The sequence below is a fragment of the Macaca thibetana genome, chromosome 1 (genome assembly GCF_024542745.1).
Source record: "Macaca thibetana thibetana isolate TM-01 chromosome 1, ASM2454274v1, whole genome shotgun sequence".
Taxonomy (NCBI): Eukaryota; Metazoa; Chordata; class Mammalia; order Primates; family Cercopithecidae; genus Macaca; species Macaca thibetana.
This window is the reverse complement of record NC_065578.1, coordinates 186,348,726-186,375,327: the sequence shown is the minus strand read 5'-3', so window position 1 is coordinate 186,375,327 and position 26,602 is coordinate 186,348,726. Positions and strand designations below refer to the sequence as shown.

Genomic DNA, 26,602 nt, shown 5'->3' with positions numbered 1-26,602 from the left:
TCATTGAATTAGGGTGCTACCGAGCCCACTTTGGGAAATACCCTAATGGTTACATTACTGAGGACCAAGGTGCTCCTCCAGCCTATGTCTCTTGGTCCTTACAATATTCTCATTATCCTGTTTTGCAGATGAAGAAACTAAGGCTTGGAGGCTTTAAGTCATCTGTTTGATGATCAGGCAACCACTGAGTATCTAACTACCAAACCCTCCTCCCCTCTTTGCATCAAGCCTCCTTCCACATCACAGATGTACAAGATCTTCAAAAGCAGACTTTCCCAGCAGCCTCCAGAACACCTGATTATTGGATTTTTCACAGTTGTTTTCAACAGTTTCTGAAATCCTTTCCTGGATGCAGGATTTCATGCATTCTGGGCCTGCTGACACCAGCTTCCAATCTATTGGCATTCACCTGCCGTTGTACACGGCTTCCGGTGGTATCATTCAGATTTTAGATTACTCCTCTCCTTTGTTCCCCATAACCCAACATCTATAAACATGAAAACATAGGCAGGAAGGGGCACAATGAGCAATCTCCAGCTTCTTAATGCAGGCGGTGTGATGCGGGGAGGAGAGGGAGGGCCCGATAAGGTCCCGATGTCTCACATGTCCCTGGAATTGACATGCACCAGGCTAGTGCTTGCAGTCACTACCATCACAGACCGTTTAGTGTTAAATTTAGAATAAAAACCAATTAAAAGATAACAAGGAAACATATGCTTGGAATGGCAAGAATCAAACATGACTGCTAGCTACTGCAGGGAGGTATTAGTATGTTTTACAAACCCGAAACTTCCCTTGCCCATTCTCAGTCTTTCACCCATGTCCCTGGTTTATCTCCACCCAAATGACTTTCAATGGAAAAAAATCACTGTGATCTTTACTACAGTGAATCTGAAAACTGGAGTTAGAAAAGACTCACCATTGACCCTTTCTCTCTTTTGTTTTTGAGACCGAGTCTCGCTCTGTTGCCCAGGCTGGAGTGCAGTGGTGCAATCTCGGCTCACTGCAAGCTCCTCCTCCCGGCTGCACGCCATTCTCCTGCCTCAGCCTCCCGAGTAGCTGGGACCGCAGGCGCCCGCCACCAGGACTGGTTAATTTTTGTATTTTTAGTAGAGACGGGGTTTCACCATGGTAGCCAGGATGGTCTCAATCTCCTGACCGTGTGATCCACCTGCCTTGGCCTCCCAAAGTGCTGGGATTACAGGCGTGAGCCACCGTGCCCAGCCAGACCCTTTCTCTTGTGCTAGGCCAGATGACTGAGTCTGTCTGGATTCAAGGTTGTGTTTGAATCACGGCTGGAGCTAGGATTGAGGTGCTTCTCCTTGGAGTCACGGCCAAAGCACAGGTTATTTGTGAGACAAGGATACGGGGGAGTATGTAGGTTCCCCATTGCTCCCTTATATCTCAAGAAGGTAGGTGTGCCTGCAGCTCTGGAGCTTGAGGTAGACACCCCAGAAAGGTGAGTCTGCTGCCTTTGGCATCCCCGGACATGTCAGCATCCAGAAACAAATTGTACTGTCAAAAAAGGCAATAATTCTGCCGCTCAGCAAACCAAGTCAGCCAGTTTAATGTCTGGGCGAAAGATCTCTACATTCTTACCGTGCCATCATTGAGGGGGTTCCTGCAGAGCCCACAGGTTTTCCAGGTATGTCTCCCTAGGAGATTTCCACTGGTGGGCACTGCTGTGGCTCACTACATCTTCACCCTCCACATCCAAAGAGTCACCTACCGGCGGTATTTCCTAAGTTAACGTCATATCAACTTTCCACTAGACATTTCTTCCCTCTTCATCCAGACCCTCAGCAGCTCCCACCTGGTTTACTCCAAAATTTTCCTGACTGGTACACTTCCCTCTCATTTTCACATCTCCCAATCATCCTCCACGCTGTCATTACATGTATGTTTCTAAAGCACAATCAGAACACATCTTTTCCTCCTGAAATCCTTTAGTAGCTCTCAAGGGACTTGAAGATAAAATTGGGCAAGAGGGCATGGCAGGCTGGCCCTTTGAACCTGCACTTCCCCAACCCACCCACAACCAGCCTCTCTCCAGCCTCACTTCCCCTACTTTCCCCACACTGGCCAGATGGACAGCACTTTCTTACAGCCCAGGGTTGCGCCTTTTTCCTTTTTAGAACTCCTTTTGCAGAGTCGGCCTGAGGTTCCCTCACCCTCCTTCGTTCAGTGCAGGCAGCACTCCTGCTAGGAAGGTTCTCTTCAATCCTGCCCCATCCAGATCCACAGCCTCCTCTTTGGTGCTTCCTTTTTTCAGGTCTCTGGTAGTCCCTATCATACCTCATTGTAATTTCTGGTTTCCTGGACTCTTCCCAGAGACTTCATGAACAACTTGAGGGCAGGCATAGTTCTTATTCATCAATGTATTCCTAATGCTTTCCACAGGGCCTGGCACTCAATCACATGTAGCTGTAGGTATGTGTGGAATGGAACTCTTCCCAAGGTGGGGTGGCACGGTGAGAACTGGGCAGAGTAAGGATTTTCTTTTGTTTGCTATCATGTTAATATTGACTAGCAATAATAAAACTGTTCCATGGATGACCATGCTTCATCTGGCATCCCCATGGGAAAACGTGCTTCTCCTGGGGCAGCAGTGTGGGCAGATCCAGAAGCCAAAGACATGCCCAGGCAGTGGGACAAGCCTCTGGAGTTCTCCTGGGTTTTAGCAGAAGGGAAAACAAACGCACTGCTTTGGGAGGGAAGGATGATGAACTATGAAGCCTTGGGTTCCAGTTTCAGTTCTGCCCTGTGGAGTAAGGGGTGCTGGGCTACCAGCAGATGAGATAGAGAGCCACAGTGCAAGGACACAGGGTCTGTGGACAGATGTCCTGTGTGTGGACTGGTCCTACTGCCAGCATCCTCACATGTGGGACAGCACACTCATCTTGGAGACACCTCAAGGGACAAAGCTCTGTTCTACAAGGTGCCCTTCATGACTGGGCACAACTCACCACATGCCTTCACCAAACAGAGTCATAGAATGTAACCTACCTTCTCACTTCATAGGGTGGTAAGAAAACAGTATATGTCAAAAATAATAATTTTAAACTCCTGCGTATCTATTTCCATCATAACTATTTCTCAGAGCTTTTGCAGTTATAATACTTTATTATTCTCCAAGTGAACTTGGCAATAATTAGTAGGCTTGACCTACTAATCTCATTCTGCCTCTCAGCCACAAAAGATACGGCTGGTCACTCCTTTTGTCACTGCAGCCCTCCTGTGATCCGCCTATCTCCTGACTGTTTCTTCATAGTCTTCTTTGCGGCACCCTCTACCCCAACCTTTCCTTTATCTTACCTCTTACGGTGGGAACAATTCAGGGCTGGGTCCTGAGCCTATTTCTCTTCTCTGTCTTCCTCCTTAGATAAACTCATCTATCCGCAGGGATTTAGATACTAGTTGAATTCTCCAGAACTCACAGATTTGCATCTCCAGCTCTGACCTCTAGTCTGAGCTCCAGACTGGCAAATCCAATGGCCTCCTTGACTTTTCCCCTTAGATGTCTCTATGGCAACGCAAAATTGACAGGCCTACATGAAGCTCTTTATTGCTCACCCTCCCCCAACGTGTTCCTTCTCATTGGCTCTGAAATTATTATAGTAACTAGCACTTCTGCATAATCAGTTACTCAAGCAAATATCTAGGAATTCTTTGGTTCCTCTTCCTCTGCTTTTCCCTCCCCAAGCCTCACTCTATTGCCAAGTTTCTCTATCCCCTAAACAAACCTAGATCTTTTCTTTCTTCTCTGTGTCCTTTCTTTTCCATTGTCCAGATTACTGCTTTAGGTCACTAAATGGTGTCCCTGTGTCCACTGTGGCTTCCCCGAAGCCATTTTCCATCCAGTGCAGGAGGGATTCAAAGAACAAAAATCTAAGTGGTACATTCCTCTTGGTGGCTTCTTACCCATGAGCCTAGCTGGGGTCTGTGTGGCCCTGCATAGCCAACCTCAGCCTTCCCAGCCTCCAGCTGGGCCACTGTTCCCTTACTCGTCCTGGCCCAACCCCACCAGCCTTCTCCACCACAGGTTTCTACACTGGCCATTTCCTCTTCCTGGGACATCTGTCCTCCGGCTCACCGTCCACATCTTGGCATAAGTGCTATACAGCCAAGCTTTTGCTGACCACCCTTTTTAAAGGGGGCCACTGCCCCTGTTATCCATCATAGCATCCTATTCATTACCCTCATAGCCCATCCAACACTCATAATATTTTGTGAATTCTTTATTTTCTTTTTAATATTCTGTCTCCTTCACGCCCACTCTAACAAAGCAGGGATTATGGCTCTCGTGCGGTGTTGTTTGCCCCAAATCTGCACACGTTAGATACTCAGTACATGTTCACTAAATGACTCATAAAGAAGAACAAGCATTTTAAGAAAGAATAACTGATTGAATTACAAAAGAGATTTTCTTCGGTTTCATTTTGCCTTTATGTTTAACTGTAGATCATTAATGATCTCTACCAGCCCAAGGAATGCAGGACACGTGCTCTATGCAGATCCCAACATATTACTTACCCCCAAAAGAAAGAGTAGTGTGGGAATTTTGAAGGAAGCTCACTTCTTGTTTCTACTCTACAGTGTAAAAGATTCATAGACCAGTAAAGGCTGGCAGCTGGCATTTCCTGATTATCCTCATCCACCTTACCGTGGTCAGTATTGAATGTGAACCCACTGCGAGCAGAATCTATCACAACACCCACCGGGAGTTGTAAAGAGGTAGAGACGGAGTCCCTGCTCTCTAAGGGAAGAGGCAAAACAGACCAAATAAAAATACAAAAAGCTGAAAATGCCCCCCAAACACATCAATATATATAGAACCAATTACCACAGTAATCGACTAGGTTTATAATAAACTGACAAGAGTGACCAGGGCAGCCTGCATGGGCAATGGAGGCACACATAAAGCGTGACTTTATAAGCCGCCTCTGCGGAATAAACCTGACTGAAGAAAAACCCCAAGGACAGTGAAGAATGTCAGGGGAGTGCCGGCGTCGGGTTTACCCTATTAACGCTGGTTTCCCCTGGTCCTGGCACTCACGTTTCACCTACAAAGCACATATTTTAACTGGCAGATTTATCGAGAAATTGAGCTGGAGAAATGCTTCTTTCTACTTTTCTTTTTCTTTCTTTTTAATATGCAAAAGCAAAAACATTTTAAGGCCCGCTTGAACTTGCTTAGTTTTTGCAATTGCTCTAAACTGAGGGCTTTTGTAATATTACATTCTAAACGAGAGGAATGGTGCTCTCCCTTGCCAGGTTTAAACACGCTGATGGGCTTTGTATGGTTATGACTTAGTGCAGCCATCTCCTGCTTTCTAATTATGGTGGGCTTTAGGAGGAGATAAGGGTGACTGCTTTCTCAGTCCCAGGGTATGAACTTGTTTAGACAGGTACTGTCCCCACTCCAGCCTCAGTGGGTAGCCACTGGACCTCTAGCAATCTATGAACAATCCTTCATAAAACTGCAAGGGAGTGGTCCGGGCATCCCACATGACCTGGGAATGGCCTAATCTAGCCGGATAAATCCTCTCCCCAGAAATGCCTTACGTTGCAAGGTCTTTCATTCATTCAAAGTTCCCCATACCTCCCCACTTGTTTCCCCTTACAGTGCCTTTCGGAGTCTCTCCGAGAGCAGCTGCCTTTGGTATAGGCACTTTGGTACTTGAAAACCAAATCTTGCCCCCTGGAAACTTTCCAAGAAATGGGATGAACAATGAATGTGGGGAGCGTGTTCTGGGTCTTACAACAGGTTTTCCTGCTTCTCCCATGGGTCCTGCTGAGGGCTCAGCAACACTGTCCTATGGATACTAGCTCACCAGCTGTCAGCTTTGCCTTCAACATCTAGAATTCCACGGTGGTTTATAAGTCTTCTTTTATTAACCACTGCATTCCTAGCACCTAACACTGTGCCTGATCTATATATAATAAACACTCAATACATCTTTTTTAATGAATGCATAAACATCATTATTGCAAAGGAATTCATAGATTTCCCTCAAGATGCTGCTAATTGAGGCCTACATACCAGTGACTCTGCAGACAGCAATATGTCAACAATAAAGACAAAGTTCATCTGGAAATTTCCAAGAGAGAGAAGTTAATCAGATTGGAAAACTGTCTACTTATCAGTAACACAGACTGAAATGATATATTCTGCGGCCTTTGACTAGTGTAGCATTGATTAATGCATTGATCACCTGCATTTCGCAGAGTAGCTGGCCATTAGGGCCAGATTTGAAAATGATGTGACTGCCCTCATTTTCAAAAAATGAGTTACTTACCTGATTCATTTCTTGCTGATTTCCTTAACATTAGTTTTTTCTTATATATTTGTATTTTTCCTTTAACTTATATCTTCTATTAATTGAACCAACTTTCAAAGAGTTTCATGAGATTCAGAGAATCTCATGTTGTCTCTGACAACAGAGAAATGTAAACTAGAAATGGACAGAAAATGGCTAGTGGCCAAACAAACAAGAGCTTAGATGAAAGGGGTTCCATTATTTGTTGGTTTAGGTCAAAGTATTTTTGTGCCTGTTGTTTCAGTTTAAACACAGGTTGCATGTTATACCTAATACACACTCCCTCACCTTCTGCAAAGAAAACTTTCCTACTCACTTTGTAAAAGAAAGGAAAATATAAAAAAGGTAGTAAAAGAAAGACTATTGTTGACTCCTACAACATTAACTGGTAGCTGGAAACTTACAATAACAATCACTAATTGGAGGTACACAAATGGATCTAACCCAGGTCCTAATAATTAATTCTAGTCTCACCTTGTGTTTAATCAGTTGGTTTTTATGTCCAGCTTGTTCTTTTAATGCCAAATTCCCAGACATCACATTATCTATCCCCCAACCCCAACCTAACCTCACACACACAAAGCAGCAAACATGGAGATATGAAAGGAGGGATGAGCAGCTGGAACAAGACCGCCTTCAGCATGATAAAAGGGTGAGCTGCTGCCAGGAGGTTGGAGGGGAGGGTGTTTGGGGAGATGCTCTCTTAAGCGACATGCTATCATTTCTGGGAAATAGAAGAAGAAGAGAAAAAATATGGCATTCACTCATTTATTAAAAAAATATTAACTGTCTGCCTGCTAGATGCTGTACATTGTAAAATGCATTGCAGGAGATGGGGTAGGAGTAGGAAGAGAATTCAGAGATTTGTGAACATGGCCCCAACCTTTCAACAATTGTTGACCCTCTTATGCCTCAGAGAATATAAAAGTGTTTCTCTAAAGCAGGATTGTTCATTGAAATCAGGACAATAAATAAGCCTAACAAAAACACAAAACTACTAATGGTATCTCTCAGCCCCCATTTGCACTTCTGTTGAAACTGGGTTGTTAATGGAGCTGGAGTCCCCCCTGTGAGGAACCAGAGGTATCTGCACCTGCATTTGTATGCAGCCCGTGGAACCGACCTGTGCAGACTTTGTGTCATAGGTCACAGGGAAGCTGACACAGCTGGGCACTTTTATTTTTCCCACCTTTGGAGGATGTGCCTGACAGCTCCTTTGCACTTAAAAGGGAGTAACCCCCAGGCTGCTTATCAAAAAGCTTCCCCAGGGAGGCTGAGACGGGAGGATCCTGAGGCCAGGACTTTGAGGCCAGCCTGGGAGTCTTTTCTACAGACAGCACATTCTTACAGTGTCCACTCCAGTCCCCACTGCCAAAAAAAAATTCTCACATGGGTGGGAGAAGTGGTATTTGTTTCCTGGTCTTTTCCAATAAAACTGGCTACAACAAGGTCTGAATATGGTTGGCAAAGGAGGTGATCCTGATCCTGATTTTTGGAATGGAGATTTGACCCTTCTGTTCCACTAACCACAAGTTAGTAGGTGATTTGTGACTTCTGCAATATACATATGTGTTGTACAAAGGGTGAATTTTACCCAGGGCAAGTTTTACTAACATCTCTTTTAAATTTTTATCAGTTGCTATTTTGTTCAAAAATAGGGATATGAGTTTCAAATTTCATTCAAATAACGCTAATAATAGTAACGTAGTCATAATCAGTCCCAATGCACTGAACACTTAAAAAATACTAGACATTGTGCTTTATGTATAATTATATCCAATCCTGTACAACCTTTTAATATAAGTATTGCTAACCCTATTTTACAGACATGGAAACTGAGGCTCACAGCCATTAAGTAAACTTCTCAAGAACCATATCTAAAAAAAATTTTGAAGCAATTCTGTGTAATAATAAATCCTTGCTACAGACAACTACATTCAACTACTTCCATTGCCATATCAACTGAGTTAACCTATTTAACCTTGAGTCAGGCAGTATTAAATGGTTGCATTCCCTTATCAGAAGTAGAAATCATTTGCTGAGTTTATAGAGTCACAGAACATTAGAACTAGAAGAAACTCTAAGTATAATCTAATTTCATTATTATACAGATAAGAAAATTATTTTGAAGAGGGTTAATAATTTACTTTAGGTCAGCTGGCTGGCTACTGGCTCAATTGAAACAAAAAACCCAGTTCTCCCAGATCCCAATCCAGTACTCTTTCCCTCAACATGTTGTCTGAGAGTAGGATGGGCAATACAGCAGGCCCCCATAATCATCAGGTTTGTTTTCTGCCACTTCAGCTAATTATAGTCAACTCAGTCCAGAAATAAGTAAGGTGAGACATTTTGAGATAGAGAAACCACATTCATCTAACTTTTATTACAGTATAATTATCTTATTTTATTATCAGTTATGGTTGTTAATCTCCTACCGATTTATAGATTAAACTTTGTCATAGGTATGTAGGCACAGGAAAAAAAAAAAAAACCTAGTATATGTAGGGTTCAGTACTATTCAAGGTTCCAGGCATCCATTGGGGGTCTTGGAAAAGATTCCCTGCAAATAAAGGGGACTACTGTATAGACATTTTATTGCTTAGGACATGAGGTACTCACCCCAAAAGATGTGAAAACCCCAATGATGTCAAGTTCAGATTCTCACATCTGATGTAGAATCTTCCCTTCCCTTACCCTTTATCTTGTGATTTTTTTTTTTTTTCCTTAACACGTTTCCTGCAGAGATAATTAGTGGTGGATTGGAGCCTATAACTTAATCAAGATAATATGCCTGGTAAATACATGTCTTGTACTATTTAGCCTCTAGCCATATGCTTACTTCTCCTGGGTCTGTATTTCCATGGCCAGCCCAATTGCACATTGAGCTACATGTTGGATAAAAGAAAATGCGCTAAACAAATTGGCCCCAGTTTAGCTTGGCCATAAATAGAGTTTCTTCTCTACATACCCCATCCGGGGATCTACGCTTCTCTCTTTTCCACAGTCATGTTGGTTATCATTCTGATAGTTAGCAATTATTTCCTATAGGTCCTACATTATTCTAGGAGCTATGGGAATTCAGAAAACAATTGTAAGGGTTTTGCGTTTGCTATTTCATCTGCCTGGATTGTTCTGCTTCCCATCTTTGCATGACCAGCTCCTTATCTTTCAAGTCTCAGCTCAAAATCACCGTCACTGAGGCTTTCTCTGTGCTGGCCATCTGGATTTACTCCAGTCCTCCAGTCAACCTCTGGTACGTCAACTGGCTTCAGTTTCCTCAAAGCATCTATGAGTATCCGAAATTATTGCTTTCATTTATTTATTACTTGACATTTCTCTCTCTTCTCACTAGGATATGAGCTCCAGAAAAGCAGGAAAAGTTTCTGCATCATTCATTATCATAGCTCCAGAGCCTAGTCCAATGACTAGTAGAGAAGGTGTTAAATAAATAAATGAACAGCCCATTCCAGGAAGCAATCAATCAAGTTCTGAAGGCAAAGTTTACATATCTGGAGTAGTTGGGAATAGTCCAGAATATGATAAAATTAACTACTAAATTGTATGGTAGAGACAATATGTTACTATTGTCAGGCTCATAATTATATGAAAGGAGCTTTCATCAGCACTAGAATTTTCCCATCAACCAAAATACTATCCAGGTTAGGATGCAAAACTCTTCAAAAACTTTCTAGAGGAAAAAATGAGGGCCTCATTTGAACACTGCTTTTAGCAACCTAGACAGAGATTTCCTGAGATAGTAAGATTAGGACAATGTTGCCTAGAGTAGTACAAAGCTATTAAATAAAAAAGTCCGCTTATTGCCTTTAATACTGATTTTTGGTATGTTTCCAATTCCTTTCAGTGCCTGAGGGCTTTAGATAGTTCAATTCTTCAATTCTGCACACAAACTATTTTCTGCACACAAGCCTAGTGATCAATGGCCTAATCAAAGAAAAGCCTTGGTCCAAAGTGAAAACCACTCAGGATAGTCCTCCTGCCTGACACTCCTCTGTGGAGTTAACATCAGGGCATAACCCTGGAGACCACCGTGCCATGGCTCCAGTGTCGAAGTTTCTGTATTAGACAGGATGAAAAAAGACAGTAAGAGAACCCACTGCCTGCAGGTCTTCAAGAAAAATATATAGACTTGCTATACAAAATGTGATCTTGGAACTAACAGCTTTGGCATCATCTGGGAGCTTGTCAGAAACGCAGAATTTCAGGACCCACCCAGACTTACTGAATTAGAATCTCCATTTTAACAAGATCTTAGGTGATACATATGCGTATTACATTTTAAGAAGCACTGTTGGATAAGAGACAAAAACTATTCCAACAACTGTGTCGTCATTATGGATCATGGCCAAAATAAATCCCACAACACTCAAAAATACAAAAAACTAAGAGTTAATGGCAGTGGATCACCATGAAATCTACCTAGGGTTGATTTCTGTTTCTGTGGTGGGTTTACCTTTGACCAGTTTCCTGGCTTCAGTTGTTTCTTATTCTACCTCATTTTGTTCACAAACTTTTGTACTTTGATCTGTTTTTGTGCAATTGGCAGGCTAAAAGGCAAGAAGCGATTCCCAGTCCATCTCAGTAGGTAAAGGCATTCTTTTTTTTGTTTGTTTTTTGAGAAGGAGTCTCCCTCTGTCACCCAGGTTGGAGTACAGTGGCGCAATCTCCGCTCACTGTAAGCTCCGCCTCCCGGGTTGATGCCATTCTCCTGCCTCAGTCTCCCGAGTAGCTGGGACTACAGGCACCTGGCACCATGCCCAGCTAATTTTTTTTGTATTTTTTAGTAGAGACGGGGTTTCACCATGTTAACCAGGATGGTCTCGATCTTCAGACTTCGTGATCTGCCCGCCTCAGCCTCCCAGAATGCTGGGATTACAGGCGTCAGCCACCGTGCCTGGCCAAGGCATTCTTTTAAATCCTGACTGTATTACTTACTATTTCTGTGACCACATGCACATTATTTAAGCTCTCATTATTATTATTTCCTAATCTATAAAATGGGGAGGGTAAGACTTAAATGATATGTATGTTTGAAGGTTAAATGAAAAAGGCGATATAACATGCTTAGCAAAGTGCCTGCTCAAAGTAAGTGCTCAAAAAGAAAAAAAAAAAAGGTAGCTATTTGGTAATATTATTCTTAGTAACTTTCTCCCTCAACCTACATATCTAGTTTACTCTGGACTCATTGCATCAGAGCCGAGGGACTTGGAGACTCAAATTAAATCCTCACACATATGTTTAGGAAAGCTTTAGAGTGTCTTCAGGAGGCTCTGTCTATGACACCAGTGGGCTTCGCTGTGGCAGCACCTTCATCAGGCCTGTCTGCCTGTGAATGTCATTGAACAGCTGCCTTCTCTAAATCCCCTCTCTGCTCACTACAGGTCTTTGCATGTAGCAGGCCCTCAGCAAACATTTGTTGAATGAATGAATGAATTAATCATTTAGAGAAAATAACTATATGCCATAATTGCTTTGCTACTTGAGTGCTAACTTTGTTGTTATAAATGTATAAAGAAAGATCCTTTGGAGCTAGTTTGCAACTTTGGGGTTGTAAAACGTAAAGCCTTTTAGAAATTTGTTATGACTCCTCATTGGATTTCTATAAATTTGTGTCATTTTTATGACACATGTTACAATGAAGCAAGTTAGCCTAAGAACTACGTCAGCCTCAAATACACAAGGACAGGTCTAGGCTGACCAGCATTCACAGAGCAGGAGTAGAAGGCATTGCTGATTTGGCTGTTGTTTTTGGTTCAGCCAAAGCAGAGGTCTGTTTACTATCTTGGGAGAGGAACCAATTTAGTCTTCCTGGGCTTTATCCACATACAAACGTGGAAGACATGGCATCTTGTCTGCTGGAAATACAATGCCATGTAGCTGGTTTACTCCTTTCTTTGACTCTGATTTACCGCTGCTTAGAGCCTGAGCATCACATTAGAGAATGAACTAAGCTTGTGCCTCAGAGGGAGAGCAAGTCATTCTTCTCAGCTTTCCCGATGGGAAGGAAGAAACTGGCCAGAAAAAAAAGATGGATTATGTAGAAAAAATGTGGATTACAAACGAGAAGGTGCAGTGGAATGGAAGAGCTTGCTTATTACAATTTGTCCACCCAGATAACCCCACTGATATGCACCAAAAGCAATAGCAAGAAAAGGTGATGGCAAAAGTCAGATCTAAAGCAACAATGAAAGTGATATTGGAAAAGGAAGGGAAGAAAGACCCAAGGAAATCCACTCCTGAATGAAGTATAAAGAAAAGAAAAAGAAAAAAAATGTACCGTGCTTAGTGCATCAGGTGAGGTACAATTAAACCCCTGGAAGTTCTAATTTAAAATAGGTTTCCTTTTTTCTTGGTTATTTCTCTGGGATATACAGATCTATATCTCTTTACTGGTTTCTCATGAAGTAAGAAAATATAAAGGATCCATTCCTTTAACAAAATGTGGATGTTAATTACATGCCAGGCACTGTGTCAGGGATGAAGACTCAAAGATTAATAAGACGTGGTCATATCATTTTGTAATTCCTCCCAGACTTCAGTCCAAAGCTCAGCTTTCTGCAGATAAAAAAGTATGTTTTCCTTTGTTATCAGTTACCTCACTGATACAGTTAACTCAGGATAACATAAACTTTCAGAATATACTTTTCAATCTTTTAAAAGAGTTTTATTATAACAGTGGCAGATGCTTGTGGGAAAAGCAATTTGGAAGTTTTTAGTCCAAAAAATAAAAGTCCCTCATCCATATCTCTAATCTTGGAGCAAACAGATAATTTATTTTGAGATTATATGTTCATGTTTCTCTATAAATATGCATATTTGTATGTATGTGTATATTATATAAATATACACACAAACTCATATACATATATAACATACATTATATATAAATATATATTTTTTGAGAAAAAGGATAACATAATTAAATATATATGTATTTATAATTTTACAGAAAGACCAGACCCTAGTATATCTATTCTTCTAAAGCTTGCTTTGTTCACTTCCATTGGCTAGGAATAGACTATCTTTGGGTGGATAGACAATAAACTGGTAGCAGTGGTTGCCTGATTGCCTCTAGGGAGTGGAACTGGATTACTGGGAAATAAGAGTGGGAAGAAGATTTACTTTTCATTTTATTCTGTTTTCTGCATTTTGATTACTTTAAATAAATAAACTTTTGAAATTAAAAAAAAAGAGAAATATGGTAAATACTGTCAAGTCTATTATTATGGAAGACAGTCGTGCAGGGAAATGACAATCCAGGGAAATGTGGAGAGTGCTGCCAAAGGATGCATATGAAGAGCTGTGAGAGCATAAAATAGGCAGCAGAGAACCCTGTCTGAGTGTCAGGGGAGGCTTGGTGGGAGTGATGTTGGAGCTAGCTCTTGAAGAGTGGGAAGGAGGAGATGGTAGAATGGAGGGCGGGTTAGATAGATTGAGAATCACATGCCCCAAGTCTTGGAAGTGTGAAAAACCTTGATGCCCTCTTTCAAACTAGGGAAATCTTAGTCCTGGACCCATGATGGGGCCTGACATTTGGCAGGATATTATTTAATTATTTAAGGTCTAGCAATTTATAGAACTTTAGGAGGTGAAAGAAAAATGCAAGCAAGAAACATAAACCATAGCCAGGAAGACTAATGTGTTGATCCTCAGGGCCTGGAAAGAGAGAGAGATGCCCCCAGGAATTACGCAACAGAACAGACACAAAGGGACAAGAGAGTTTCAAGTGGAGGACAAGAGAAGCATTCAAGAGAGAAAATTTCTGAGTAAGACAGAGTAGTGGTGGAGACTTCAGAGAGCAAATCTGTGACCTTGGATTGACGCAGGAAGGAAGTCTCTAGGGACCTAAACTGTGCAGAGGCAAATGAAAAGATTTAGGATTGACAGAAGATAACCTTATGTCATCAGAGTGGAGGGTACTCGGGGTAGGTAGCAGTCAGTGATGCAATGGCTGGAGAGGTGAGAGGGGGTGGTAGGCTGAAAAATGGCTCCCACAGTCCTAATCTCTAGAACCTGTGAATGGCAAAGGAGAGTTTACAAATGTCATTGAATTAAAGATCTTGAAATGGGGAGATTATCTTGGATTATCTGGGTGGGCCTAAAGCAATCAAAAGGGTGTTTATAAAAGGGATGCAGGAGGAGTCAAAGTCATAGAGAAGGCTATGTGGCTCAGAGACTGGAGTGATGCACTTTAAAGATGGGGAAGAGGCCGCACACTAAGGAATGCAGGTGGCCTCTAGAAGCTGTAAAGGACAAGGCAAGAGATTCTTTCCTAGAGCTCCCAGAAAGAACAAGCCCTGGTGGTGCCTTGAATTTAGTCCAGCGAAACTGAGTTTGGACTTCTGGCCCCCAGAACTCTAAGAAACATAAATATGTGCTTTTTTAAGTCACCAAGTTTGTGGTAATTTGTTGCAGCAGCCACAGAAAACTAATATAGGGAGTGCAGTCAATTGTTCGTGCTGAGAAGGCAGAAAGGAGTTACTGAAGGGTTTCAAGCTGAGGAGTGGTGTCATTAAATAGCATTTAAAAATAACAGGCCAGGCACAGGGGCTCACACCAGCAATCCCAGCACTTTGGGAGGCCGAGGCAGGCGGATCACGAGGTCAGGAGATCAAGACCATCTGGCTAACACGGTGAAGCTCCATCTCTACTAAAAATACAAAAATTTAACCAGGCATGGTGGCAGGTGCCTGTAGTCCCAGCTACTCGGGAGGCTGAGGCAGGAGAATGGCATCAACCCAGGAGGCGGAGCTTGCAGTGAGCCAGGATCGCACCATTGCACTCCAGCCTGGGCAACAGAGCAAGGCTCTGTCTTAAAAAAAAAAAAAAAAAAAAAAAAAAAAAAAAAAGGTAACAGACGGTGAACTGTAGAATGTAGAATGGAGTGGAGTGGCAGGAAACTGAAGAGGAAGAGATACATGACGAGGTGATTGCAATAGTTTTTGAGAACCTTGAAGAAACGGAGAATGGGAGATGCTGTTGAAGACATACTTAGGTGGTGAAAAGGACTTTGTAATGGTTTAATGTGGAGAGTAAAGAGGAGGATCAAGAAGGAATCCTCACTCTACGCTGTGACCCATCAATGGAGTTCACGAATCTACCACAGTGTAGTACTTATGGGGAAGAGAAAGCATCCATCGTTGAGGTGCCTGGAGAATTTCCAGGTAGAAATGCTAAACACTCAAGAGCAAACGAGGTTTCAAGCCTCAGAAAAAAGGAGAGAATTAGGAGCGCCAATGGAGGTGGCTGCAAAAGGACAGTGCCCAACAATAGGAGGGAGAGACTCACTAAGCACAAAACCCCATGAAATGACCAAGATGCATATGGTTTCTTTAGAGGGATATGCACACACACAAAAAAAAGAGAAATAAAGGCCAAAGATTTATGGAGAGAATCTGCACAGAATTACATCTGGGGCATCAAGGAAAAGAGGATTTTCAAGAAAGCTGCCCTGGTCAAGAGGGACACAGTCTTCTGCTGAGATACATGGGATGGTCACAGGATTGACATCAGGGAATCTCCAATTAAGAAGCCCTAGGGTAGATTTCCTTCTCCCAGCGTTGTTTTTGTAGAGCAAAATAGCTGAAAGTGATAATTGGAAGAGTGAACTGGAGGTGAGGAAGTAGAGAAAAGAGGTATAAACTACCCTTGTAAGAAATGAGGTGCCAATACATTGAAAAGAAACAGCAGTAAAGAGGAGTGCGTGTTTATAAAAGGATTATTTTTTAGGAAGATACAAGGTTGCAGAAGAGAGAGTTCAGTGACTGAAGAGGTTGTAAAGATTAAAAAGGAGGAGGGTAATGAAGGAGTGAGGTCTAGAGGAAGCAGGGAGGGATGGGTGCCAGCACGCAGGTGGAGAAGTTAGTCTGGAGAGGAAGAACCTCCCGACATTTTCTGTGGCATGTGGGCAAAGAACGATGGGAGAAGATAGGAGTAAGGTTAGACATGGGGACGGGAGGTTGAAAATTTCGCTTCTGAAATGTTTTACTTGCTCTGTAAAAACAAATTAAGACAGAAGCCAGGTGCAGTGGCTCATGCCTATAATCCCAGCACTTTGGGAGGCTGGAGGTCGGGAGTTCAAGACCAGCCTGACCAACATGGAGAAACCCCGACTCTACTAAAAATACAAAAATTAGCCAGGCTTGGTGGTGTATGCCTGTAATCCCAGCTAGAGGCAGGAGAATCGCTTGAACCCGGGAGGCAGAGGTTGCGGGTGAGCCGAGATCGCACCATTGCACTCCAGCCTGAACAACAAGAGCGAAACTCTGTCTTGAAAAAAAAAAAAAAATTAAGACAGGCTTCATCAGACTCATCTTGAGCAAGATGAGCCTCAACGTTGGTATGGCAAACCACATAGTGTTAGCATGACAAATAAGTGCCTGTTGAATGGGAGGCTGCCTTCCGAAGATCTGGCCCAAAACACCCATCTCTGAATTTTCCTCAGTCAGGCATAACTAAAGCAAGTTACATATCTGCAATAAAACCCACATGGAAGTCACCACCTCAGGGGGGCTTTTACACCATTACTACCACCATCACCACTGTCAGTGACAACAAAGCAACAGCAACAGCAAACACCTTGAGTGCTTACCATGTGCTTGGCTCTGTGGTTCTGTGGCTCTGAGATTTAAAGTTGCATAAGGCAAAAAACCTACTCATGAGAATTCTATGACTTTGTAGAGAGAAGAGGAGACTTTTATCCGAATACCTAATCTGAGAACACATCCCATGTAAAGGAAGATTCATAAGGATTCCTAAACTGTCGGGGCTGGAGAATTAGAGAGGGCATTACAGATGAGGTCCAGATAAATGCTTGACTAAAGCAATATCACCCGGATGACTCCAGACTTCCATCCTTAAGTCCTGTGCTTTTTCCATTTCACTTCACCCTGGTAAAGTTCCTTTCCTATTCAATCCATACATAATTTTAGGTATCTGGTCATAAGTACAGAAATAAGAAACAGAGAAACTCATTTTACTAGAAGGGTTTTCAAGTCAGAGCAGGCAATAACATGTAATCAAAGGACTCAAGCCCAAAAATAGTGTCCCTTGCATGTCACAGAAGGTATAGCCCTCGCAGCACACTTGTCACTCCTAGGGTAAAGTTTCGTTCAGTATCAGCCCTCTCAGAGAGCAGGACAGAAGAATATCTCCCTTTGTCTTACGCACATATCATTCTTTATCAGTGACATTCCCTCGTGCAGCATTTTGGAATAAAAGGAAATGGATGCCAAAAGAGGAGAAATATATTTAAAGAACCAGACTAAAGAACAAAACACATAAACCCTATAACTTAGAAGTAAGTTTTAGGAATGAAGGTGGTAGATAGAGATTGACGTAGACCTACTAAAATGTTTGAATGTCTTTTAAGATTAGTAACAAGCAAGGAGCTTAATATAGACCATACTTCAGAGAACCAAAGTCAACACTTAGACTGTGGCAAAACTAGCTCCTGAGCAGCAAGAGAGGATTGCAATCAAGAAGAATAGGGCATAATGCCAAGGCCGTGGACAGAATTCCCTCTTGGATTCAGTATTTAACCTTAAGGACATTGCATTGCTTGGGAGAGAGGCAAGGTCTAGAACCAGGAGCTCTTGGTAGGGTCAGACTCTTATCTCCCAGAAATCTGAGACCCTGGCAATCCTTGAACCACTGGCAAACAGAAATAGAAGAGGATTCAGCCCTCTGGTTCAGTCCTCAGGCTCTGGCATGAAAACATAAGAAAGCTTTGCCAGCTGGAACTGGTAGTATCTACAGTTGCTTATATTACATTGCTCTCTTGGCAAATTGGAATCAGAACAATGTTAAGATCCTGAAGTTTGAAGAGATAGCAGAAGCCTGTGGTTGTGTTTCTGAGTTTACAGGAACCAAGGCTTGAGGGGAATGAATGACTGCAGCCACTGTAGCCCAGACACAAATCTCTTGTTTCTTCTGGGAGAAAGTGCCCAGCCAGAGGAGAGACCATCATAGCTCTGCTACCTCTTGAGCAAGGGAAAGCAGGAATTTGTGTGGAGCTCAGAGAACCAAGAGCACCTCAGTCACAGAGACATACTTGCCCCTGTGGCAGCCCTGCTGACAGTAGAGGTCCCTTGTCTCAGAAGAGCCCTGCCTTGGTCATTGAGTCTTAAGATGACCCATTTCTTGAGTTTTTATTGGGCTAATTCATCACTTGCCCTTTAGCAAGTCCCATATCCACAACTTGGCCTCATCAGAATGCCATGTGGATAAACTCAAGAGAAATTCCATGAATGGCAATTTTAAAGCAGTCTTGGTTGATCAGATACAAATATACTGGCCACTATGTCTGCTATACCAGAGAGTGAATCAAGAAGGTATAAAAAAATTCCAATTTCTTATACTTACTTGAACTGAATACTAACTTGCTGTCAAGACAGTAGACAAAGACTTGTTTGTGAGGCTGTTATTCAGAGCTATATAAACGCTTGGCCAATAGAGATTCCCTCATAACACAAATCAGTCGGAAAAATGAGCCTACGCAGAGGGCAGGATAAAGCAAGAAGGGGTTTACTATGTATGTAGCTGCTATAAAGGGATTCCAGGCAGAGTTGGGTGTGACTCCTGGAGACTGAATCATGCTCTCTGCTACTTCTCTCTTACTTTATACAAGCAGTCTGATACTTTGTCCTCCCTAGGGTAGCAAAATGGATGGTGGCTGGCAAGAATCTTTCGAGGACTCTCTCTGTGATAACTAACATAGTAAGCCTACAGTTTTGACCCCATTCTGCATCTAAAATTCCCTAAACACTTTGATTTTGAGATTTGGTTTTTGCAACCAAACCTTGGAAATGTTAAAGATGGGCACAGAGCATTGTGGGAAAATCTGAGTAAGACCCGTTATTACAGACTCCTTAAAATCGGTCTTATAGATTGTATGCAGGCAGCCGGTACTGACATGAGGTATGGAATTTGCCAACAAGCATGCCACTCACCTTTACTGATGTCTTCATACTCCAGCCAGAGTCGCCGCTGGACCTGCTTGTTTGGGTACCAGATAGAACAGGACTCCTCAAAGCCGTAGATAGCTTCCTGGATGTAATGGTTGCCGAACTGGTCCAACAATGCCACAAAATCTGCACGAGATGTAGCCCCATCCAGCGAGTGGAGAGCATTGCTGAGGGCTATGGAGAGGCATCACCCAAGGGTAAGAATGAGGGCTCACACTTTGTGTATACAGATTCCCAGGCAATTCAGTCCCAAACATGGAAGTGCCTGTGTGGCTCAAAGTGATGTGGGAGAGCTAGCTAGAAGTGTCTGGTGAGTATTTCCATTTAGCTAAATCAGACATTTCAGTTCCTAAGTGAGTATCTTTTAAGCCAGTTGGTTGTATTAACTCTGTGCCAAGTTAAGCAAAACGTTGCCAAACCTCTACTCCTGCCCTCTTTAAATCAATGTTTTTTCTTTTTTTAATCACAGGTCATGACATTAAATCAATTTAGTGAGTTCAAATAATAGCATTTGAAAAAAGCAGAAACAATTAGCATAGTCTAAAATAGAAACACAAATACCAGTCGAGAACATTTCACATCATGAAGATAAAGTATCGCTTCATGAAACTTCTGTTGTGTGCATGTGGGAGTATGTGTACGCACAAGGTCACGATACAAAATGTGTTCTAACTGTGGGTAGTGATCAAAAAAGGCAATTGCAAAATACTGCCTTCAGACGTAGACATGGGCAATGAGAAGACAATGACAGAAGAAAGGAAAGAAAAGTCACTAATACACGCCTATTTTATTGCAGAAATTCTAAAATAAAAGGACTGGGAAATGACAAATGGAAAAGAAAACTTGTTAGCCTCCTCTCCCCCAACCCTGCAGGCAAATCTTGGATTTGCTGTCTCTCTTTAAGAGAATTACTGTATATCTGTCTGAAAGATGGCCTATGGTAAATCTTCCAAATCCAATACCTTTTGGATCTGGCTAGCTTTTAATGATCTCCTCTTCTACATACCTGTCTCCCATGAAGGCAAAGTCAAGTCTAGCTCAGCTTGAGACTTCAAGTGCTGAGATCCACATCACAGTGACACCATTGTGTGACTTTGAATGGCATGTGGCAACAGCGATATTTGTTGTTAACTCCTGACATGCACAGCATCTGTGCTGGGTGCACACTGACTATGGAAATGGAGTAAAATCTCTAATGTATTTTCCTAGAATGAAAAGTAGCTTAGTTCTTTCTAGATGTGCTGCACCAGAAGAGTTTCTGTCAGTAAGGTCCCCATCCCAATCACTTCTTGCCAAGAACTCTTTTGTGTTAAAAGAGAAAAAGTTCTGAGTCCCCTGTGTCCTATGAAAATGTGCTATATCCTTAATGCATTATCTTTATGCACAAAACTTTACCCTTTGTGAGTTTCTGTCTCCCTTAACTTCATAACTTCTCTATTTGTCCTCTACCATTTATCTTCCTCCCATTGGCCTTAAGGCTCTACCTCCCTATTGCTGACTCTAAAACCCTAAGTAAGTTTGGAACTCACTACTCCTTAACTTACTAACTATACAGAGCGAGCTAATATCTATTTCTCTCTCTCTCTCTCTCTTTCTCTCTCTCTCAATCCCTCAGTCTCTTCATTTCACTCACTTGCTGTTTAGGAGTGTTAGGCTGATTTCTGGTTTTCCTTCCCCGCTCTTTCTTGCTCTCTTTTTTTAGTTCATTGTATGGAGTCTCTAAATTACGTTCTTTGCATTTGGAATGCTTAATTCTGTCAATTTGTAAAAAGTCTGCTTTTATGTATCCTCTCCACATACTGGATGAGCCCAGGAAAAATTATACCTTCATTGGTTCCGGTCTTGCCCTTTCCTTCTCTTCTGTAGTCCAAGATAACATGTGCAATGTAATCTCTACTTAGAAAAGAATCCGATTCTAGCCATCTGCTCTTTTGGATAAATCTGAGTAAATAGCTCTCACACCTCATGTAGTAGCTACATTTTAGGCTGCATCTTCGACAATGGGACCAAAGGCTTCTCCCCTTGGAAAGGACTTCTAAGTTCCAGAGAAGGTGGGCAGGATAGGCCGCAGCAGTGCTCACCCTGAGAGATGGCCACTTGGTTGAGTTTGATGTGGTACATCACAGACCGGACCTTCCAGTGCTGCAGCACAGGGTACCCAGACACTTCACTGAAGTTCACCATCCCTAAGGACAGAAGAGATGTAAGCTCAGTTCTGAGACTGATTCATAAGTCCCAAATCAAAAAACATGACCCACCTCTATGAGGAGAAGTGTTGTAATTGTGAGAAAATGATTAAATGTTCTTTGATGAAGAGAATTTCTGGAACCACAGTAACAACAGCTATCATTTATTAAACCCTTACTCCATGCCAGGCATTTTGCTAAGCACTTTGCATACATATATTAAGCCATTTGATCCTTGTGGGACAGTTGTTATTATTTGAATTTTTTAAATGAGAAAATTGAGGCTCTAAGGCTGGCTATGTTACTGCAGTAGGTGGTTTCAGAATGATAGTCACTTTCATACGCAATAACTTCTTGTTCTCAAAACCTGACTAGCCTCTCTCTGGCTACCTGGCAAATAGACTTTTTGGTGCCCAGTCATTTCGTCTGTAAAGTGAGAGGCTTAACTGAGATGACCTCTTGCTTCCTTTTCAATTCTGATTCCTACCAGCTGTATGATTTGGGGCCATGCAACTCATTTGTTTGCATTTTGATATCTGAAAAATGGGGATAATGGTATTCATCCAATCTACTTTATAGGCAGGTTGTGAGAACAATACAATTATGGGCATAAAAGTATACTTTGAAAAAAGATAAGGTCCCTAAGACACCAGGTAAGCCAGGATGGGGCTCCAGATGAGTCTGAGGCCAGGCGGCAGTTCTTACTCATTCTGCTATAATATCCTCATAGCAAATTTATATTAAACCCTAGGCTTACTGTAATACACCCGATTTTTACTCTTTTTAATGGTTGCAGTAATTGACTCAGCTCACATACCTGATAACATTGATTTTTCTGTCTCGTTTAACTGATTTGTGTTCAGTATTTAAGTTTTAATTACTCTCAGGCTGATAATGCTTATTTCTTCTTTACCAGAAGGAACAGTATCAGGGTGACTAAATCATTAAGTGGCAGGAACAGCCAAATATTGAGTGCCATCTCTGTGCCAGACATTGTGATAGCCATGTGTTGTCTCATTTCTACTAATGGAAAAACTGAGGCTCTGAGAAGTTAAGTTAGTTGTCCAAAGTCACTCTCAATTAACACAACCTTACAGCCTCTTAGTGATGTTATTAATGGGCTGTTCTTCCTTGAGTACCTTGAAGGAAGAACGTCACCCTGTTTGAATTCTAGCTATTACTATAAATATAAATGCTACCGAAACAAAATAATTAGGTCATAGGAAAAAAAGTTGCCTTGCTAGGTTTAGAAAACCAATTTTAGCTTTATTTCTATGCTTAATCTTTGCTATATGTGTAAGTTATAAGAATATATACACACTTGCATATGTGTGTACATATTTATATATATACAAATATAAGAGCAATATATGGTACATTTATATATATTATGCATAGAATGTGTGGTGTGTGTGCATATTTACAAATATAATGGCAATAATACATATGTAGTGAATTATCCTGCCATTTTGACCCATGTTTCTTTCAGGCTAAATCAACTAATTTAATACTTAAACTGGATGAAGAGTCAGTAGGATTAATTAGCTGCTTGTCAACCCTGATCAAATTAGGTGAGTAACTGCCAAATTTTCATTTCTGTGTGAATTATATGGGAATAATTTTTGGTAAGGCAAAAAGAAAACAGGTCAGGAAACGTGCTTAGTGAATCAATTGCTTAAATTTTATCTTAGGCAATCAAAGGTAAGCTACCTGAAACTAAGAGAAGGTTTTTAGTATTCTTTTCTTTCAAATATTCTTTTAGGGCATTAATCTTTGTGACTACCAACAGTCATACTACTACATACTTTGGCTTTTAACTTTCACGTTAACTTCAGAAGCATACAAATGGAATTCTAACTTTACAAGTTTAAGACTTCAGTCACATGCTTTAAAGGTACATTTTATGAGAGCATAAGATGTGCATGATATGTAGAACTATTTAATATAACAAGTATTGTCTAATTAGGTCAGCTCAACGGCTTTGCTTTTAGTTTGAAAAATTTATTTATAAAAAAAAATAACAAGTCCACTAAATAAAAATTTTTCAAATTATTAGGCAAAGCCACCTTTAATTGAATTATTTCATAGGGGAAAAAGAAACAGGAAAGAAATCACAAAGCCTGAGCTCTAAGGTTGGCTGTGATGCTGCAGTAGGTAGTTTCAAAATGACCGTCACTTTCATACCCGTAACTTCTTGTTCTCACAACCTAACTATCCTCTCAGGCTACCTGGCCCAGGGATCTTTCTGTTCCCAGTTGTTTCATCTGTAAGGTGAGAGTTTTAGGTGAGATGATCTCTTGCTTTCTTTTCAGTTTGGATTCCTACCAGTTGTGTGACTTTGGGGAGGCCACTCATTTACTTGTGTTTTCATGTATGAAAAGTGTAAATAATAGTATTCATCCTACCTACCTTACAGGCAGGTTGTGAGAACAAAATAAAATTATGGGCATAAAAGTTCTTTGAGAAAGCTGGGCGCGGTGGCTCACGCCCATAATCCCAGCACTTTGGGAGGCTGAAGCGGGCAGATCACTTGAGGTCAAGAGTTTGGGACCAGGCTGGCCAACATGGTGAAATCCCATCTCTACTAAAAAAAAAAGAAAAAGGAAAAATAGCTGGGTATGGTAGTGCGTGCCTGGTGCGTGCCTGTAGTCCCAGCTACTAGGGAGGCTGAGGCAGAAGAACTGCTTGAACCCAGGGGCCGGAGGTTGTAGTGGGCCAGGCTCACGCTATTGCACTCCAGCCTGGGTGACAAAGTGGAACTCTGTCTCAAAAAAAAAAAAAAAAAAAAAGTTCTTTGAGAAAAGAGAAAGTATCATACACATACATGGCCTCCATAATTTTATCATGATCACCCTCCTTACCTCTCTCTCATCATACCTAACTGCGTAAACTTGGCATTTCTTAATTAGTGCTTTTGTTAAAACTTCCTGGGCTTTTTAGTCCAGAACAACAGAGGGAAGATAAAATAAAGAAACAAGCACAGATGTTGGGTGGGGAAGAGGGGTAGGGTGTTCCATATCCACACAGAATGAGCCAAACAACTGAACTCCATTACTTAGTTGATCAACATTTCTCCTGGATGCATTTATGCCACACCATAGTCAGGGAACAGTTACATAACTGTTCATGCTTAGAAGTGTTTTTCCATGCCTACTTACAGATAATAATTCTGTTAGTTAAAACGAAAGGGGTATTTTAAAATATATATTTTCTAGGTGAGCCATATGACATACTTTCTCAAGGTGCCCTTGACAGGCAGTCAGTGTCATGTGCGTACGTGTGAAGAGACCACCAATCAGGCTTTGTGTGAGCAATACAGCTTTTTAATCACCTGGGTGCAGGCGGGCTGAGTCCGAAAAGAGAGTCAGCGAAGGGAGATAAGGGTGGGGCCGTTTTATAGCATTTGGGTAGGTAAAGGAAAATCAAAGGGGGGTTGTTCTCTGGCGGGCAGGAGTAGTAGTCACAAGGTGCTCAGTGGGGGAGCTTTTTGAGCCAGGGTGAGCCAGGCACAAGATAATGTCATCGCTTAAGGCAAGAACCGTCCATTTTCACTTCTTTTGTGGTGGAATGTCATCAGTTAAGGTGGGGCAGGGCATTGTCACTTCTTTTGTGATTCTTCAGGCCATCTGGGCCTATACGTGCAAGTCACAGGGGATGCGATGGCTTGGCTTGGGCTCAGAGGTCTGACAGTCAGGTTCAATTTTTTAAAAAATTTTATTATTTTGGGACACATTTCTGCTGGATGACTATTTTTCAAGCAATATCTCTGACTATGTTTTCTCAAGAAAAAAACACTAATTTTTCCTACCTATTCTTGAAAAAAGAAGAACTGAAAAGACTTTACCGGCAATATTCAAAGCAAGAAAAAGAAAGAATAAGGAAGAAAGGAAGAAAGGCAGGAAGGCAGGAAGGGAGGGAGGGAGGGAAGACACTAGCTTTTTCTTGTTATTTTTTCTGAAATGTCAGGGATATATGTATATTGCCCCAAAGTTCTAAAGCCAAGAGTCCATCCCCTTTGGATGAACTTTAAAAAATTCTAAAGAGCCCAGAGGTCCAAACCTTCACATAGATTTGATGACTGTGGCACCCAACAGGCCTATGAATGCAGCCAGCAGCCTCCTCTACCTCCTCTGGACTTCCTTCCCTTTCTCAGCTGAAAGACTGAATACACAAATGGACAACGGCCAGATTATATATAAAAATAGAACTCTGATTCACAATCCTCAGCAACCAGCTCAGAAAACCAACCCGTTATCTAGAGTAACCAGCCTAGGAAGTCAGTCTACTATCTGTAAGTCAGACTGATAGGAAATCAGACCACTATCCATAACAAACAGCCCAAGAAGTCAAAAAATAACTGCTATAACAATTGACACCAAACAACCCAGACTTGATGAGTAGCTGACAACTTCCCTGTTTTTTTCCCAGTTCCACTTAAGTCCAAACAGAGAAAGTACAATATGCACCCCTAACCAATCACATAGGATGCTCACTTCTAGTTAAGCCACCTACAACTTTCTCAACCGACAGCCTCCAATATGGGCATACTTGAAGACTTTCCTATTTTTCTCTCTAAAGCTTTTCCACTCCTCTGCCTGTCTTTGAGTCTCTGCCAAAATACAAGTGATGACGGCTATAGCAAGCCTCCAAATAAATAGCCTTTGCCTGTTCTTGTTTGCTTGGTCTTTGTTTATTTCCATACAACATGTAACACCAAAAAGTCCTGTTATTTTGATGAAGAGGGAAGCCAGCAGCAAGATAAGACATGTAGTTCAGTATTTTCCAGTGTGTTCTTCAAACTGATAATTCTACAAGATAGAAATAGGTGTTATGTGTGAAAATGACTCTCTAGTTAAATGGACTTGGGAATTGCTGGCTTAAAGTGAAAAGGATTTCTTTACTGCAGGGCTTCTAGGAAACTTCTCTAATGTTGAGGTGTTGTGTATTGCTGAGAGGAGGATACTCTTTCCAAACATATTTGAAGGCAGAACCCATTTATGAATGGAGCTATGACTTTTCATAAGAAAAACAACAAATAAAAAAACACACTTGGAAATGCTGATATAGAAGATTCTTAAGATCACTTTAGCTCTAAAATTCTCTAAACTAAATT

The 26,602-nt window shown here is 41.7% G+C and overlaps 1 protein-coding gene across 2 annotated transcripts in view; it reads right to left on the bottom strand.

The window, feature by feature from the left end:
• Window positions 1-26,602, bottom strand: part of ASTN1 (astrotactin 1) — a 306,380-nt gene that overhangs the window by 53,892 nt on the left and 225,886 nt on the right. For both annotated transcript variants that reach the window (XM_050766760.1, XM_050766769.1), the window contains exons 15-16: window positions 21,385-21,489; window positions 19,289-19,477 (exon numbers count right to left, since the gene is read on the bottom strand). In XM_050766760.1, the coding sequence (XP_050622717.1) occupies window positions 19,289-19,477; window positions 21,385-21,489 (294 nt within the window). The remainder of the gene's footprint in view (window positions 1-19,288; window positions 19,478-21,384; window positions 21,490-26,602) is intronic.